The sequence below is a fragment of the Nyctibius grandis genome, chromosome 4 (assembly GCF_013368605.1).
Source record: "Nyctibius grandis isolate bNycGra1 chromosome 4, bNycGra1.pri, whole genome shotgun sequence".
Classification (NCBI taxonomy): Eukaryota; Metazoa; Chordata; class Aves; order Nyctibiiformes; family Nyctibiidae; genus Nyctibius; species Nyctibius grandis.
In genome coordinates, this window is record NC_090661.1 from 18,430 (window position 1) to 35,664 (window position 17,235).

Genomic DNA, 17,235 nt, shown 5'->3' on the forward strand with positions numbered 1-17,235 from the left:
GTCGGGGCGGAGTCGCGCAGGAAACCACGCCCCATCCCGCCCCCCAGGGCGGGGTTCTGCTGGAGGCCACGCCTCCCCCGTCCCGCCCCCTCGGGGCGGGGTTCCACTGGAGACCACGCCTCTGCTCCGCCCCCGCAGGGGCACGGCCACGCCCACTCCCGGCAACGAGGGCGGCAAAGAGCCGCCCACTGCGCATGCGCGGTTGCCCGGGGGACACCGGCGCCGCCGCCCCCCCCCTCCGCGCCCCGTTTGAGCACCGCTCCCTCGGCAAAAACAGCGGCGGCCAACTAAAACGCAGCCTCGGAGAGACTTTTTTAAAAGCGACGGCACCGAGGACGGACAAGACGCGGATAAAAAAGATAAGGACAGGGAGCAGGATAAAAGCGGGCACGGAAAGAACATTTAAAAAGCGACGGCCCCGAGGAAAGACAAACTATTAAAACAAAAGGGAAGAAATAAAGGCAGCAAACGGGATAAAAGTAGAGAGAAAATTTTAAAAGCAACCGTGATTAAGAAAAGAATGAGAAAATTAAAAAAAACTCGCCCCCGAAAACTAAAACGGAGAAGAAAAAAAAAAAAAACCAACTAAAAAAGCGGCGGCTGCAGTACCGAAATTTGGCCACAGGGCGGCAGCAGGAGGCGCCGCCAGGGCGCCCCTCCACTGCGCATGCGCGGCTCCCCAGGGGACCCCGCCCATATCCTGCCCCTCAGGGCGGAGTCGCGCAGGAAACCACGCCCCATCCCGCCCCCAAGGGCGGGGTTCCGCAGGAGACCACGCCTTTCCCGTCCCGCCCCCTCGGGGCGGGGTTCCGCGGGAGACCACGCCTCTGCTCCGCCCCCGCAGGGGCACGGCCACGCCCACTCCCGGCACCCAGGGCGGCAAGGAGCCGCCCACTGCGCAGGCGCGGTTGCCCAGGGGGACACCGACCATGTCCCGCCCGCGTCCCGTTTAAGCACCGCTCCCTCGGCAAAAGCAGCGGCGGCGAGCTAAAACGCAGCCTCGGAGACACTTTTTTAAAAACAGCCGCGATTAAGAAAAGGAGAAAATTAAAAAGTAGGCCCCGAAAACTAAAACGGGGATGGAAAAATGTAAAAAGCGACGGCTGCGGCACCGAGGGCGGCCAGAGCCCCCCACCGCGCATGCGCGGCTCCTCACCGGCAGTACCACACCCCGGCCCCCAGGGGGCGCCATTCCCTCGCTCTCCCACCAATCGTCGCTATTTTTACGCCGTTACACCCTCTGCTTTGGGGGACCCACCCGCCCCCCCAGACACACCCCCCCCCGCCCCACCTACCTGCTCCTCCACTGCATCCTTGCCCCCGCATCGGTGACATTCAGGTGCCCCGCACGACGTCGGCGCCACCCAGGCGTCTCCCCGCTTTTTGTTCACCCCAAAGAAAGGGCACTAAATGAGGGAAACAGCCCTGACCGCCACCTGCTTACTTTAGCAAGGCCATTTACGTGTCTACACGCCCCCTCCCCAAAAATATGGGGAGCTCTGCTAGAAAAATAAAGGGAAGGCAGCCCCACCACAAACGTCCGCCCCCCGCCCCCCTGGCCCCTGTCCCGCAGCCTGGCAGCTGCCCCACGGCACAGGGCCAGAGGACGGGGCCGCGGCTCTCGCTCCGCCACATGTCATCCCCCCCCTGTTCCCGAGCCGGGACGGGCTCCCCAGGGCCACCGATGCCCCAGCCCCTCTTGGCCCCGGACACCCCCCACCACCACCACCACATGCCCCTCGCTGCTGCCCCTGAGGGGCACCTGCTGCACCCACAGCCACCAGAGTCCACACACGGCGCTGACCCCTCACCCTCGCAAACGCTCAACGACCTGCAGGCAAACCTGCGCCGGGGGCAGCCGCCGAGCCTCACGACACGCTTACGACAGCGCAGCTGAAAAACAGAAATCCCAAATTACACCCCGGCACGGGCAAACGGCAGCACGGAAGAAAGAAGACGAACGCAGTCAGAACAAGAGCCAGGAGAGCAGCTGAGCGAGAGGAGGACTCTAGGTAACAGGTCAGCTCGAAATACAACGCATCCTTTAAACGCCCGAGCGGTTTGAACGCTTAACATCGGCATCGAGACTCGTGGACGCCGCTTTCAACACGTTCCTAACATAAAAGCTGTTGTACAAATTTTCACATCAGTTGTCGTACAAGTTCTCATGAATTAAGCAGATAAGAATCAACAGAGGTGAAAAAGAATTAAGAATAGAATAATAAATACTAGTCTGACAAACACGGGTGGGCTTTCGCAATCTGTGAATGTAGTTCTCAAAACTCCTTCGTACAATCCTGACCTATGACTGAACCGATCGTCAGGCAAAGCTTAATGACTAGCTAAGTAGCAGGCCTACAAGTATTAATTTCTGAGGATTCTAGTAAAAAGGATGCACGCTGAACCTTTTTTACCTTAAGAGAATACTCGTGGAAGGCCAGCAGCCCGCAAACAGCTGTGCTTTACTTGCAGAGCAGAGCATTCGCTTGGGAACGCGGCACTGAGAATAGTTCTCGCTCCCTTTTAAGATAAAGGAGCCCTGAGCAGTTCACGGGGCCCTTTGAGGCATGAAAGAAGTAAACGTGTGCTCAAGGGCAGTTCTGAACACAGAACTGAAAACAAGGAATGGCTGTTGATGGCTTGAGCCCGCAACCCTGCGGCTCTTCCCAGAAGGGGGATGAGCGCTTAGCACGTGAATGGATGTCCACATTATCGCAAACTGCCTCCTCCGGCCACCGGCACTGTAGCATTTCAATAGGCCACTAGAATAACAATAAAGGAGCCTCAGGGCTTTCCGCCCTCGCCCCCGCTGATCCCAGAGTCCCTGCATTCTTTTCCGCTGGCCGCAAATACTTACAAATAAGAATTAGTAGAAATAAGGTTCTAAATAGAACTTATTATACAACTTAGACTTTACTTGGTTTAGGTTAATACTTAGGAGACGCTGGTCAAGACGGGATGCTGACCACAGCAAGAACATCAAGGACGGGGCGTTGACCGGAGCCCAAGCGGAACCAGAAGATAAAGATCCACTGACCAACAGAGAAGAACGGGCTTCTGCGTGCTCTGGACAAATGAAGAAAGAGGAATTGAAATAGTTGGTGAAATTTTAACAGAAGCTCGGGAGAAGTCTGTGATGCAATTACTTATTAGTTTCTACATACACCGGTAGCGAATTTGAGTCAGGTACCATTCGCTGCGGGGCTGGTCCAACTCTGAGTCGCTTCAATGAAGAATCAGCAAACCTAGAGACCCGCACTCTGCCAATTTTCTTTAACGGAATTCGCCACCCCAGACGGGACTCTACGACGCCGCTCCTCGCCCCGTACGTCCCGAGTCGCATGTTTTCCTTACGGCGCGGCTACCCGTCTGTCCTTGGAAACCGCCTCTGTGCAAAAAAAGCAATAATAAAAACAAAAACGGAATGAAAATCAAGTTAAAACATCTGTTTCCATCATCTTTCGCTCATTACGTTTCTACTGGCATCTAGGTGCTCAGCAGTTAACTCTACTGACCCCACAGGCGACTCAATATCTAGTCGTGCGTATAAAAGGCTATTTCCAACTCGCCCATAAAATCAGCAGGAGCAAACAGAGGACAAACGCTTGACCCCAAAGAACGCAACAGGCAGCCCTTCATTTATCCGGGGTGAAAGTTCCTTCTTTTAGCGGAAAGGAAAACTTTTCTAACTACCGAGGCACCGCTTCGGGAACGAGGCGTGCTCTGCTAACTGCAGTTTTCCACCAGCTGTTCTGCGAGTTTACCTTTTCTCTGGGTTTGAGGTGGAGCACCTGGAGGGTCCTCCAACTCCAGAACGTTTCTGCCCGCTCCCCCGGCCCCGTACGCGCCATCACCCGAGCAGCGAGCGGAATCGACCGCGCAGGATTTTCTTCGTGTGACGCAGAAGGGGACGCTGGGGGAAAAAAAAAAAAAAAAAAAGAGGCAGAAAATGAACCTGTTTGTCGCACCCGGCCGACGGGGGAGGATTCTGCCACAGGGGCCGTGCTGGGCCCGGCCGCGCGCCCCGGGAGCTCCCACCGGACGGGTTCTCTCCCCTTTGCCAGGTACCGGGGAGACGACGCCGCCTCGCCCGAGCCCCGTTGCAGCGGGGCTGCCCCGGCACAGCCGGGGGACCCCCCCCCACCCCTTCGCTTCTGCCCTTGGGAAGGGGACCGCGAGAGACCCTCCGCGCAGACGGAGGCGCGGATTCGGTCCCCGAGGGAAGAGGCCGGGCTCCCCGCCGGCAGGAGGGCAACTCACCTCCCCGCTCCGGACGGCGGACGCCCCCCCGTCTCGTTCCGGTTCCGGCTAATCGGAGCTCCAGCTCCGCACTGAAGCCCCGCTTCGCTTCGGCTCCTTCTCCTTCAGCCCGGCTGCGGCAAGGTCCGAAATCAATCGCCGTCACGTCGGCACTTTTCCAATAAAACCTCATAGCTGTACGTCATATAAATACGGATTAGTTTGCATTATGGTTTAGTTAATATCCGTTCTAAAGTGGAGCGCAAAGACGAGCGAGACTCAAAGAGGGCGTGTACAGGGTCTGAAAAGCACCCTGGCCCCCGGAGACCACCTCGACATTCAGCTCGGCCGGCCCGCTGCGTGCCGGCCTCCCAAACTTCGGGCTCCGACGGGACCGGACCCCCGCCTCCGGGCAACGTCCACGCACCCTGCCCACCCGCCGCTTTCCCACGCGGCCCCCCGACGCCCTCCCGCTCCCCCGCACAAACGGCCCATCTGCCTTCTGCTTTTGGCCCCCGAACCAGCTCACGGAGCGCCCGCTGCGGAGCCCAAAAACACAGCTGCCGAGCCTGCTCTCCAGCCCCAAAAACGCAGCGCTCCGCCTCTGCTGCCGACCCCAAAACCACACCAGCGAGTCCCCTCTCTCAGCTCCCGAAAACGCACCGCTCACATCCGCTTCTGAGCCCCCCGAAGCGGCCGCGGGAGCCTGTCCTCGAGCCCCAGGAACACAACACCCGGCCTCCGTTATTGGGGCCCCAAAGCACCTCACCCCGCCTGCTTTCTGACCCCCCCTGCAGCCCCCACGTGCGACGCCGAGGGCTGGGGGGGGCTGCAGCCACCCCGCAGCCCTGCGCCACCAGGGACCCACGGGCAGTTTTGGGGAGCGCTCGGGAACCGCGCAGGGCCCGGCCCCGTGCCCCTGCGGGGCGGCACCACCACAGCCCGGCCGGCGCTTTATTATCGCTCTCGCAGGCTTTACTGCTCCGCCATCTCCTGCACCGCCGCGCCCGCCCCCCGAGGCCCAAAAATCCCCCGCGGGGAGCCGGGCCCAGCCGCCCCGGGAGCGCAGACCCGCCCGCCCCCACGGACCCCCCCGGGGGCAGCAGCCGGGGCCCTTTCCCCCCCACCACCCCGTGCGGGCACCAGGACCCGCACGGCGCCGCGACCCGCCCCCCCCACCCCGCCGGGGGCCGCGCGGGAACCGCCGCCGCGCCGAGCCGGGACCTGCCGCCAGGACCGGCACCGCGCCGCTCCGGGAAGCTGCGCCGGGACCGGCGCCGCCCCGGCAGCCGCAGCCGCGCCACGCCGGGACCTACCGCCGGGACCGGCGCCGCGCCGCACCGGGACCTGCGCCTGGACCGGCGCCGCACCAGGACCTGCCGCCGGGACCGGGACCGGCGCCGCGCCGCGCCGGGAGCCGCGCCAGAAACCGCGCCGGAAGTTGCGTCAGAAGCCGCGCCGGAAGCCGCCGCTTTGCCGGAAGGCGCGCCAGGACGGGCCCCCCCCCACCCCGCCCCGCGCGGCGCCGCGACCCGCCCCCGCCGCGGGCCCCCCCCGCCGGGGGCCGCGCGGGAACCGCCGCCGCGCCGAGCCGGGACCTGCCGCCGGGACCGGCACCGCGCCGCCCCGGGCGTCGGCCCCGCCGCTCCGGGAAGCTGCGCCGGGACCGGCGTGCCGCGCCGCCCCGGCAGCCGCGCCACGCCGGGACCTGCCGCCGGGACCGGCGCCGCGCCGCCCAGGGAGCCTCCGCTCCGCCGGGAACCGCGCCGGGTCCCGCCCCGCCCGGACCTACGGAGAAAAAAAAAAAAAAAGCAGAGGGGGGAAAAAAAAAAAAAAAAAAAAAACAACTAAAAAAGCGGCGGCTGCAGTACCGAAATTTGACCACAGGGCGGCAGCACAAGGGGCCGCCAGGGCGCCCCTCCACTGCGCATGCGCGGCTCCCCAGGGGACCCCGCCCATGTCCTGCCCGTCGGGGCGGAGTCGCGCAGGAAACCACGCCCCATCCCGCCCCCCAGGGCGGGGTTCTGCTGGAGGCCACGCCTCCCCCGTCCCGCCCCCTCGGGGCGGGGTTCCACTGGAGACCACGCCTCTGCTCCGCCCCCGCAGGGGCACGGCCACGCCCACTCCCGGCAACGAGGGCGGCAAAGAGCCGCCCACTGCGCATGCGCGGTTGCCCGGGGGACACCGGCGCCACCGCTCCCCCCCCTCCGCGCCCCGTTTAAGCACCGCTCCCTCGGCAAAAACAGCGGCGGCGAACTAAAACGCAGCCTCGGAGAGACTTTTTTAAAAGCGACGGCACCGAGGACGGACAAGACGCGGTTAAAAAAGATAAGGACAGGGAGCAGGATAAAAGCGGGCACGGAAAGAACATTTAAAAAGAGACGGCCCCGAGGAAAGACAAATTATTAAAAGAAAAGGGAAGAAATAAAGGCAGCAAACGGGATAAAAGTAGAGAGAAAATTTTAAAAGCAACCGTGATTAAGAAAAGAATGAGAAAATTAAAAAAAACTCGCTCCCGAAAACTAAAACGGAGAAGGAAAAAAAAAAAAAAAAAAAACCCAACTAAAAAAGCGGCGGCTGCAGTACCGAAATTTGGCCACAGGGCGGCAGCAGGAGGCGCCGCCAGGGCGCCCCTCCACTGCGCATGCGCGGCTCCCCAGGGGACCCCGCCCATATCCTGCCCCTCAGGGCGGAGTCGCGCAGGAAACCACGCCCCATCCCGCCCCCAAGGGCGGGGTTCCGCTGGAGACCACGCCCGGTCCCTCCCCTCGGGGCGGGGTTCCACGGGAGACCACGCCTCTGCTCCGCCCCCGCAGGGGCACGGCCACGCCCACTCCCGGCACCCAGGGCGGCAAGGAGCCGCCCACTGCGCAGGCGCGGTTGCCCAGGGGGACACCGACCATGTCCCGCCCGCGTCCCGTTTAAGCACCGCTCCCTCGGCAAAAGCAGCGGCGGCGAGCTAAAACGCAGCCTCGGAGACACTTTTTTAAAAACAGCCGCGATTAAGAAAAGGAGAAAATTAAAAAGTAGGCCCCGAAAACTAAAACGGGGATGGAAAAATGTAAAAAGCGACGGCTGCGGCACCGAGCGCGGCCAGAGCCCCCCACCGCGCATGCGCGGCTCCTCACCCGCAGTACCGCACCCCGGCCCCCAGGGGGCGCCATTCCCTCGCTCTCCCACCAATCGTCGCTATTTTTACGCCGTTACACCCTCTGCTTTCGGGGACCCACCCGCCCCCCCAGACACACACCCCCCCCCGCCCCACCTACCTGCTCCTCCACTGCATCCTTGCCCCCGCATCGGTGACATTCAGGTGCCCCGCACGACGTCGGCGCCACCCAGGCGTCTCCCCGCTTTTTGTTCACCCCAAAGAAAGGGCACTAAATGAGGGAAACAGCCCTGACCCCCACCTGCTTACTTTAGCAAGGCCATTTACGTGTCTACACGCCCCCTCCCCAAAAATATGGGGAGCTCTGCTAGAAAAATAAAGGGAAGGCAGCCCCACCACAAGCGTCCGCCCCCCGCCCCCCTGGCCCCTGTCCCGCAGCCTGGCAGCTGCCCCACGGCACAGGGCCAGAGGACGGGGCCGCGGCTCTCGCTCCGCCACATGTCATCCCCCCCCCTTGCTCCCGAGCCGGGACGGGCTCCCCAGGGCCACCGATGCCCCAGCCCCTCTTGGCCCCGGACACCCCCCACCACCACCACCACATGCCCCTCGCTGCTGCCCCTGAGGGGCACCTGCTGCACCCACAGCCACCAGAGTCCACACACGGCGCTGGCCCCTCACCCTCGCAAACGCTCAACGACCTGCAGGCAAACCTGCGCCGGGGGCAGCCGCCGAGCCTCACGACACGCTTACGACAGCGCAGCTGAAAAACAGAAATCCCAAATTACACCCCGGCACGGGCAAACGGCAGCACGGAAGAAAGAAGACGAACGCAGTCAGAACAAGAGCCAGGAGAGCAGCTGAGCGAGAGGAGGACTCTAGGTAACAGGTCAGCTCGAAATACAACGCATCCTTTAAACGCCCGAGCGGTTTGAACGCTTAACATCGGCATCGAGACTCGTGGACGCCGCTTTCAACACGTTCCTAACATAAAAGCTGTTGTACAAATTTTCACATCAGTTGTCGTACAAGTTCTCATGAATTAAGCAGATAAGAATCAACAGAGGTGAAAAAGAATTAAGAATAGAATAATAAATACTAGTCTGACAAACACGGGTGGGCTTTCGCAATCTGTGAATGTAGTTCTCAAAACTCCTTCGTACAATCCTGACCTATGACTGAACCGATCGTCAGGCAAAGCTTAATGACTAGCTAAGTAGCAGGCCTACAAGTATTAATTTCTGAGGATTCTAGTAAAAAGGATGCACGCTGAGCCTTTTTTACCTTAAGAGAATACTCGTGGAAGGCCAGCAGCCCGCAAACAGCTGTGCTTTACTTGCAGAGCAGAGCATTCGCTTGGGAACGCGGCACCGAGAATAGTTCTCGCTGGCTTTTAAGATAAAGGAGCCCTGAGCAGTTCACGGGGCCCTTTGAGGCATGAAAGAAGTAAACGTGTGCTCAAGGGCAGTTCTGAACACAGAACTGAAAACAAGGAATGGCTGTTGATGGCTTGAGCCCCCAACCCTGCGGCTCTTCCCAGAAGGGGGATGAGCGCTTAGCACGTGAATGGATGTCCACATTATCGCAAACTGCCTCCTCCGGCCACCTGCACTGTAGCATTTCAATAGGCCACTAGAATAACAATAAAGGAGCCTCAGGGCTTTCCGCCCTCGCCCCCGCTGATCCCAGAGTCCCTGCATTCTTTTCCGCTGGCCGCAAATACTTACAAATAAGAATTAGTAGAAATAAGGTTCTAAATAGAACTTATTATACAACTTAGACTTTACTTGGTTTAGGTTAATACTTAGGAGACGCTGGTCAAGACGGGATGCTGACCACAGCAAGAACATCGAGGACGGGGCGTTGACCGGAGCCCAGGCGGAACCAGAAGATAAAGATCCACTGACCGACGGAGAAGAACGGGCTTCTGTGTGCTCTGGACAAATGAAGAAAGAGGAATTGAAATAGTTGGTGAAATTTTAACAGAAGCTCGGGAGAAGTCTGCGATGCAATTACTTATTAGTTTCTACATACACCGGTAGCGAATTTGAGTCAGGTACCATTCGCTGCGGGGCTGGTCCAACTCTGAGTCGCTTCAATGAAGAATCAGCAAACCTAGAGACCCGCACTCTGCCAATTTTCTTTAACGGAATTCGCCACCCCAGACGGGACTCTAGGACGCCGCTCCTCACCCCATACGTCCCGCGTCGCATGTTTTTCTTACGGCACGGCTACCCGTCTGTCCTTGGAAACCGCCTCTGTGCAAAAAAAGCAATAATAAAAACAAAAACGGAATGAAAATCAAGTTAAAACATCTGTTTCCATCATCTTTCGCTCATTACCTTTCTACTGGCATCTAGGTGCTCAGCAGTTAACTCTACTGACCCCACAGGCGACTCAAAATCTAGTCGTGCGTATAAAAGGCTATTTCCAACTCGCCCATAAAATCAGCAGGAGCAAACAGAGGACAAACGCTTGACCCCAAAGAACGCAACAGGCAGCCCTTCATTTATCCGGGGTGAAAGTTCCTTCTTTTAGCGGAAAGGAAAACTTTTCTAACTACCGAGGCACCGCTTCGGGAACGAGGCGTGCTCTGCTAACTGCAGTTTTCCACCAGCTGTTCTGCGAGTTTACCTTTTCTCTGGGTTTGAGGTGGAGCACCTGGAGGGTCCTCCAACTCCAGAACGTTTCTGCCCGCTCCCCCGGCCCCGTACGCGCCATCACCCGAGCAGCGAGCGGAATCGACCGCGCAGGATTTTCTTCGTGTGACGCAGAAGGCGACGCTGGGGGAAAAAAAAAAAGAGGCAGAAAATGAACCTGTTTGTCGCACCCGGCGGACGGGGGAGGATTCTGCCACAGGGGCCGTGCTGGGCCCGGCCGCGCGCCCCGGGAGCTCCCACCGGACGGGTTCTCTCCCCTTTGCCAGGTACCGGGGAGACGCCGCCGCCTCGCCCGAGCCCCGTTGCAGCGGGGCTGCCCCAGCACAGCCGGGGGACCCCCCCCCCCCCTTCGCTTCTGCCCTCGGGAAGGGGACCGCGAGAGACCCTCCGCGCAGACGGAGGCGCGGATTCGGTCCCCGAGGGAAGAGGCCGGGCTCCCCGCCGGCAGGAGGGCAACTCACCTCCCCGCTCCGGACGGCGGACGCCCCCCCGTCTCGTTCCGGTTCCGGCTAATCGAAGCTCCAGGTCCGCACTGAAGCCCCGCTTCGCTTCGGCTCCTTCTCCTTCAGCCCGGCTGCGGCAAGGTCCGAAATCAATCGCCGTCACGTCGGCACTTTTCCAATAAAACCTCATAGCTGTACGTCATATAAATACGGATTAGTTTGCATTATGGTTTAGTTAATATCCGTTCTAAAGTGGAGCGCAAAGACAAGCGAGACTCAAAGAGGGCGTGTACAGGGTCTGAAGAGCACCCTGGCCCCCGGAGACCACCTCGACATTCAGCTCGGCCGGCCCGCTGCGTGCCGGCCTCCCAAACTTCGGGCTCCGACGGGACCGGACCCCCGCCTCCGGGCAACGTCCACGCACCCTGCCCACCCGCCGCTTTCCCACGCGGCCCCCCGACGCCCTCCCGCTCCCCCGCACAAACGGCCCATCTGCCTTCTGCTTTTGGCCCCCGAACCAGCTCACGGAGCGCCCGCTGCGGAGCCCAAAAACACAGCTGCCGAGCCTGCTCTCCAGCCCCAAAAACGCAGCGCTCCGCCTCTGCTGCCGACCCCAAAACCACACCAGCGAGTCCCCTCTCTCAGCTCCCGAAAACGCACCGCTCACATCCGCTTCTGAGCCCCCCGAAGCGGCCGCGGGAGCCTGTCCTCGAGCCCCAGGAACACAACACCCGGCCTCCGTTATTGGGGCCACAAAGCACCTCACCCCGCCTGCTTTCTGACCCCCCCTGCAGCCCCCACGTGCGATGCCGAGGGCTGGGGGGGCTGCAGCCACCCCGCAGCCCTGCGCCACCAGGGCCCCACGGGCAGTTTTGGGGAGCGCTCGGGAACCGCGCAGGGCCCGGCCCCGCGCCCCTGCGGGGCGGCACCACCGCAGCCCGGCCGGCGCTTTATTAGCGCTCTCGCAGGCTTTACTTCTCCGCCATCTCCTGCACCGCCGCGCCCGCCCCCCGAACCCCCTCGATGCCCAAAAATCCCCCGCGGGGAGCCGGGCCCAGCCGCCCCGGGAACGCAGACCCGCCCGCCCCCACGGACCCCCGGCGGCAGCAGCCGGGGCCCTTTCCCCCGCCCCATGCGGGCACCGGGACCCGCCCGGCGCCGCCGCCGCTGCCCGACCCGCGCCGGCAGCCGCAGAGCCTGCCCGGCCCCAACACCGGGCAGCTGAGAGCCGGACGGGGCTGCCCCTGCTCCCCCCCGCCCGGACACGGGCTCGGCACCAAAACCCCCCCGGCCAGCCCGGGGCAGCGTTCCGGGGATCCCCCTCCGAGACCCGCCGTGCCCGCGGCCCCTCACCTGCCCCGGCGCGGACCGGAAAGAACCTCGCGGCCGCCCCCCGCGCCCGCGCTGCTCCTGTGCGCCCGCCCCGCCCCCGCGCCCCCTTTAAGCGCCCCCTCCCTCGGCAAACACAGCGGCGGCGAACTAAAACGCAGCCGCCGAGAGACTTTTTAAAAAGCGACCGTGATTAAGAAAAGAAGAAAATTCAATAAATAGCCCCCGAGAACTAAAACGGAGATGGAGAAAGAGAACGTAAAAAGCGACGGCTGCGGCACCCAGCGCGGCCGGGGCGCCCCCCCCCCCGATTGTCGCGCGGTTTTACGCTCTGACACCCCCTCCCTTGGGGGACCCCCCCCGTGCCCCACTTACCTGCCGCTCCACGGCGTCCTTGCCCCGCCTCGGTGATATTCGGGTGCTCCAAATGACGTCGTCACCACCCAGACCCCTCCCCGCTTCTTTGCCTTCCCGGCCTGGTTTATTCTCGACTTTGCAGTGCCGGGACCAGTGGCAGGACGAGGCTGTAGGACGCGCCGCTGCACGGAATCCCAGCCCGCAGGGAGCCCCAGCACGATGATGGTGCTCGAGCCTGGCGTGCCAGGGCACCGTGTCCTCGGGGCTGGGACCCAGCTGGCCAAGGGGCCCCGCCAGACCCAGCAATGGGGACAGAAGTCAGACCCAGCACCCAGCAGCCCAGAAGCGGCACCAAGAACGTTTTCCATTGCCTCCATCCATCCCAGGCCCTGCCAATTTGGGTTGCATCAGCTGTCGCTTGCCATGAGCGGCACGTCCCACCCCTCACCCTGGCCCCAAGCATTTAACGGCTCTGCTGTTTTCTGGGGGATGTCCAAACCGCATATCCCCCTCCTGCTCTAGCACCTGCAGCTCCGCTGGTGGCCGTCCTCCCTCGCTTCCCCTTCCTGACCCCCTGGGTGGCTGCAGCAGCCCTGCCCAGGGCTCTGCCTCCCCTCCCAGTGCCCACCAACCGGTGACCATGGCTTGCTCTCCAGCTTCAGCATTTGCCTATTCCCCATGATGGTCAGGAAGGAAGTTTGTATTTTTTTAATCCCCCAGCGAGGTGCGGCGGACAGGTTTTGCCTTGCTCTGCCGCATCTGTCACCACAAGATGGGATGGCTCATGGCAGCAGACACAGCACGGAGAAGCCCTGGTTTCCGTTTGGGAGCTGCTCCTGCATGGTGGAGAGATGAGACAGCTCCTACCTGCCCCACGGGGCTTCCCTCCCTCCTCTGATCCCAGGGGCTGCAGCCAGGGCCGGCCACGGCTCTTTGCCAGGGGCCACTGCTCAGATTTCAGGTGAGGCGACCTCACAGCCCGGTCTGAAATGCCCGTGGCTCCAGGCTGGTGTGGAAGCCTCCAGCAAGGGGGTTTTCCAGGGAAAACCCACACCAGGGTTTTCCAGCTACTCCAAGGCCCAGGCCCCACACTGGGGCCAGCCAGGCCATCCACAGCGGTGTGGCTGTTATCCGTCCCCCCCGCTCCTGGTGTTATCCTGGCAAAAGCCTCTACAGTTCCCTCCCTTCCATCACAGCTCTCACTTCTGCCTCGTCGCATGCCAGAACCGTCCTGGGAAGAGGAACTAACCAGCAAAAACAGGGGAAGTGAACCTCTCCATATGGAAAGAGTCACAGTTTTCACAGCAGAAGCTGCTTTAACTGTTTATTCCCCAAAACACAGAGCAGCTGCCCAAGCCGCTGGTACCGGGCCCAGTCACGCGCCAGCATCCCTGGGCAGAGCTGGCTCAGCACTGCCGCGACCAGCATCCCCGGGCAGAGCAGGGACGCAATGAGCTCTGGGCACCTCCACTCTCTGCTCCCCACCCGCCTGTGTCAGCTCCACTCAGTCACTTCTCACATTCACCAGCTCTCACTTCTCCTTTCCCTTTTGTTAATTCAACCCTCAAAAAGAGGAACCACCCGGCAGCTGCACCCTCCCCAGCTCATTTCACCAGCTCCCGCCCCACCGCTTGGACGTCTGGCGAGGGCCCTGCGCCGGTTCAGCCATGGGTTGGGTGCTGTGGGGGGTCCTGCTCGCCGGGGTGTTGGTGGCTGGGGTGAGAGGGGTTGAGCAGTCCCAGGAGCCGTCCTCCTCTGCGGGGTTTCCGGAGTGCAAGAAGGCCCTGAAGCTCCCAAGCCTGGAAGTCCTGCCAGGGGGCGGCTGGGATAACCTCAGGAATTTGGATATGGGCAGAGTCATCAACCTGGGCTACTCGCTGTGCAAGACCACAGAAGACGGATCTTATATCATCCCAGATGAGATCTTCACTATCCCTCGCAAGCAGAGCAACCTGGACATCAACTCAGAGATCATCGAGTCCTGGAAAGACTATCAAAGCATCACCTCCGCCTCCATCAACCTGGAGCTGTCCCTCTTCTCCTCCATCAATGGCAAGTTCTCCTACGAATTCCACCGAACCAAGACCCACCAAGTGAAAGACCATGCTGTCACCACGCGAGTGCAAGTCAGGAACCTGGTTTACACTGCCAAGATTGACCCAGGGGCAGTCCTGGACAAGGGCTTCAAGAAGCAGCTGCTGCTGATCGCCAGCCACCTGGAGAACAACCAGACGCGGATGGCTGATTTTCTGGCCGAGGTGCTGGTGCTTAACTACGGCACCCACACCATCACCTCCATGGACGCCGGAGCCAGCTTGGTGCAGGAGGATCAGATCAAGGCAACCTTCCTGAAGGACAGCTGGGCCACACGGAGTGCTGTCACTGCCTCGGCCGGCGTGGCCTTCCACAGCATCATCGGTGCGAAAAACGAGGAGTCCCTGGACGTCAGCTCTGGCTTCACCAAGCAGTATCTGGAGAACCGCACCAACTCCCGGGTGGAGAGCATCGGCGGGACCCCCTTTTACCCAGGCATCACCCTCAAGACCTGGCAGGAGGGGATCAGAAACCAGCTGGTGGCTCTCGACCGTGCAGGACTGCCCCTGTACTTCTTCATCAACCCCAGCACCCTGCCAGAGCTGCCCACCCCCATGGTGAAGAAGCTGGCCAGGCGAGTGGAGATGGCTATCCGCCGCTACTACACCTTCAACACCTACCCGGGCTGCACCGACGCCACCTCGCCCAACTTCAACTTCCACGCCAATGCCGATGACGGCTCCTGCGAGGGTGCCGTGACCAACTTCACCTTTGGGGGAGTCTTCCAGGAGTGTGCCGGGCTGGCCGGCCCCAACACCCGCACACTGTGCCGGGGGCTGGAGCAGAGGAACCCCCTCACTGGGGCTTTCTCCTGCCCCACTGCCTACACTCCGGTGCTGCTGGGTGTGCAGGAGCGGGAGGAAGGCCACAGCCACCTGGAGTGCCACAACAAGTGCATCCTGGGCATCTTCTGCCATCGCGAGTGCCGGGACGTCTTCTGGCTCTCCCGGGTGCAATTCAGCGCCTACTGGTGTGGTACGAGCGGGCCGGTAGCCCCGAGCCCAGGATACCTCTTCGGAGGGCTGTTCAGCGCCCACAGCGCCAACGCCATCACCGGTGCCCAGTCCTGCCCCTCCGGGTACTTCCCACTGAAGCTCTTCGATGAGCTCAGGGTGTGCGTGAGCCAGGATTACGAGGGAGGCGGCCAGTACGCGGTGCCCTTTGGGGGCTTCTTCAGCTGCCAGGCAGGGAACCCCTTGGCAAGGCGGCACCAGGGCACCGCCGAGGACCCCCACGCCAAGAGCTGCCCCCCAGGCTTCAGCCAGCACTTGGCACTCATCAGCGATGGCTGCGAGGTGGAGTACTGCGTCCAGGCTGGCATCTTCACAGGGGGCTCACTGCCACCCGCCCGCCTGCCGCCCTTCACCCGGCCCCCTGCCAGCCTGCCGGCCATCGACACCGTGCTGGTGAGCAGCGGGGATGGGGACAGCGCCTGGGTCAGGGACGGGCAGAGCCACGCGTGGCGGCTCGCCCGGCCAGAAGAGGTCCAGCACGCGGCAGAGGCGGTGCGGAGCCACGGGCTGACGGGGGGGCAGGTGGCTGGCGTCACCGTGGCAGTCCTGGCGGGGCTGGCCACCATCCTGGCGACAGTCTGCTACAGCCACCGGAGGTACAAGGCGAGGGGGTACCGCGCGGTGGGCGAAGCGCCCAGCCTGGCCCCCGCCAGCCCCCAGAGCAGCACTGTGCTGAGTGTGGGTGAGGGGTACCAGCAAGAGCCATAGGGGCCAAAGCCATGAGCGCCGCCCGCCCCGCAGCTGCCAGGCGATGCCTTGTGCCCCCAACCCAGGCAAAGCCCCCTGCCCACCCCCCTTCCCAGGGGCAAAGCTGCGCAGCGCCACCAGCCCCCTGCCCCCAGGAGCCGAGGGTCCTTGTCCCCACAGCGGCCCCGGGCTCATGCCTCCCTGGGGCAACACGTGCCCTCGTCCTCCACCAGATCCCCAAGCTCCAGCCTCAAGCACCTGGGAGACCCCTCGGCCCTTCAGACATCCCTCCCTGGATGACCTCAGAGGCCAACTTCCACAGTCAACCCACAAGACCCCTCCGCCAGCCCCTGCACCTCCACGGCTGCAGCTCCCTGCTCCAACCAATCTGGGGCTCTGCCCCTTCAGAGATAAGAGAGTTTCCCCCCCACTGCAGCCATGCTCCTGCTGTCCCCCTGCCCCAAAACCAAACAAGGGGACCCAGGGCCCTTCAACAAGCTGCTGGGGACACCGGGGTGCCCAAGGAGAAGGAAATCCTAGGCACAGCCATCTCCTTCACCGACAGGCTGGCCCCAAAAAGCCAGGGGAAGCCATGCAGCCACCCCCAACCCTGACACACAGGAACATCAAGCAGGTCCACGGCAGAGACTTGCTACTTGTAAAAACACCGGGTAAGGACGCAGGCTGGGGCCCCGCTCCCGCCAAGGACCCCCCGGCCTCCGAGCCCAGAGAGGCTCCCCAGCTACCCCAGGCACCCGGGCCAGCACGGACGGTGCGAGCGGTGCTTCGCCTTGCAGGGAAGTGGAGGGGCCCGTGGAGACACGCGGAGCCGGTCACCGATTTCTGCCCGCTGCAGCCGGCAGCCAGCCCCATCTCCATGTATATCTATCGAGTTAGATATACACGCGCATGCAGAGAGGCACGGATCAGTTTTATTTCAGCCAGCAACCAATTGCGTAGGCAACGCGGCATTAAAAAAGGAAAAAAAGTCATGTTGTGAAAAGACTGTGTTATGGTAAGCGCCGTCAGGCCAGCACCCGAGGAGGGTGGAGGACCCCCGTCCTCCCCCAGACCACGGGAGGGGTTTGCATAGCTCCAGCACGCTTTTTCTGCGGTGAGGGAAGCCTGGGCTCGGGTGGAGGAGAAATCACGCTGCCGCAGCTCCCCTGGCTGCAGGGCTGCCCAAAAAGGGGGTTTTCCTGGGGAAAGAGGTTTTTCTCCCTTGAGGTAGAAAATAACATCCCGTGCTAAGGACGGCTGGGGACAGACGGGTGCAAAGGGGCATCAGGGACGCCCGACCCTCCCCA

At 62.0% G+C, this 17,235-nt stretch overlaps 1 protein-coding gene and 1 long non-coding RNA gene across 3 annotated transcripts; one reads left to right on the top strand and one right to left on the bottom strand.

Moving 5' to 3' along the window:
• Window positions 1-7,515: 7,515 nt before the first annotated feature.
• LOC137662431 (uncharacterized) lies at window positions 7,516-10,688 on the bottom strand. 2 transcript variants are annotated; one of them, XR_011048004.1, is made up of 5 exons: window positions 10,467-10,688; window positions 10,007-10,128; window positions 9,380-9,603; window positions 8,027-9,281; window positions 7,516-7,619 (listed from the first exon to the last, which is right to left on the bottom strand). It is a non-coding gene; the product is annotated as an uncharacterized lncRNA (long non-coding RNA). The 2 variants fall into 2 exon arrangements; XR_011048005.1 differs by having other exon boundaries at window positions 9,980-10,128.
• Window positions 10,689-13,801: 3,113 nt separating this feature from the next.
• Window positions 13,802-16,892, top strand: MPEG1 (macrophage expressed 1). The gene has a single exon (XM_068397933.1). The coding sequence runs from the start codon at window positions 13,802-13,804 to the stop codon at window positions 15,947-15,949; it is 2,148 nt and encodes a 715-aa protein (XP_068254034.1). The 3' UTR covers window positions 15,950-16,892.
• The last annotated feature ends 343 nt before the right edge of the window (window positions 16,893-17,235 follow it).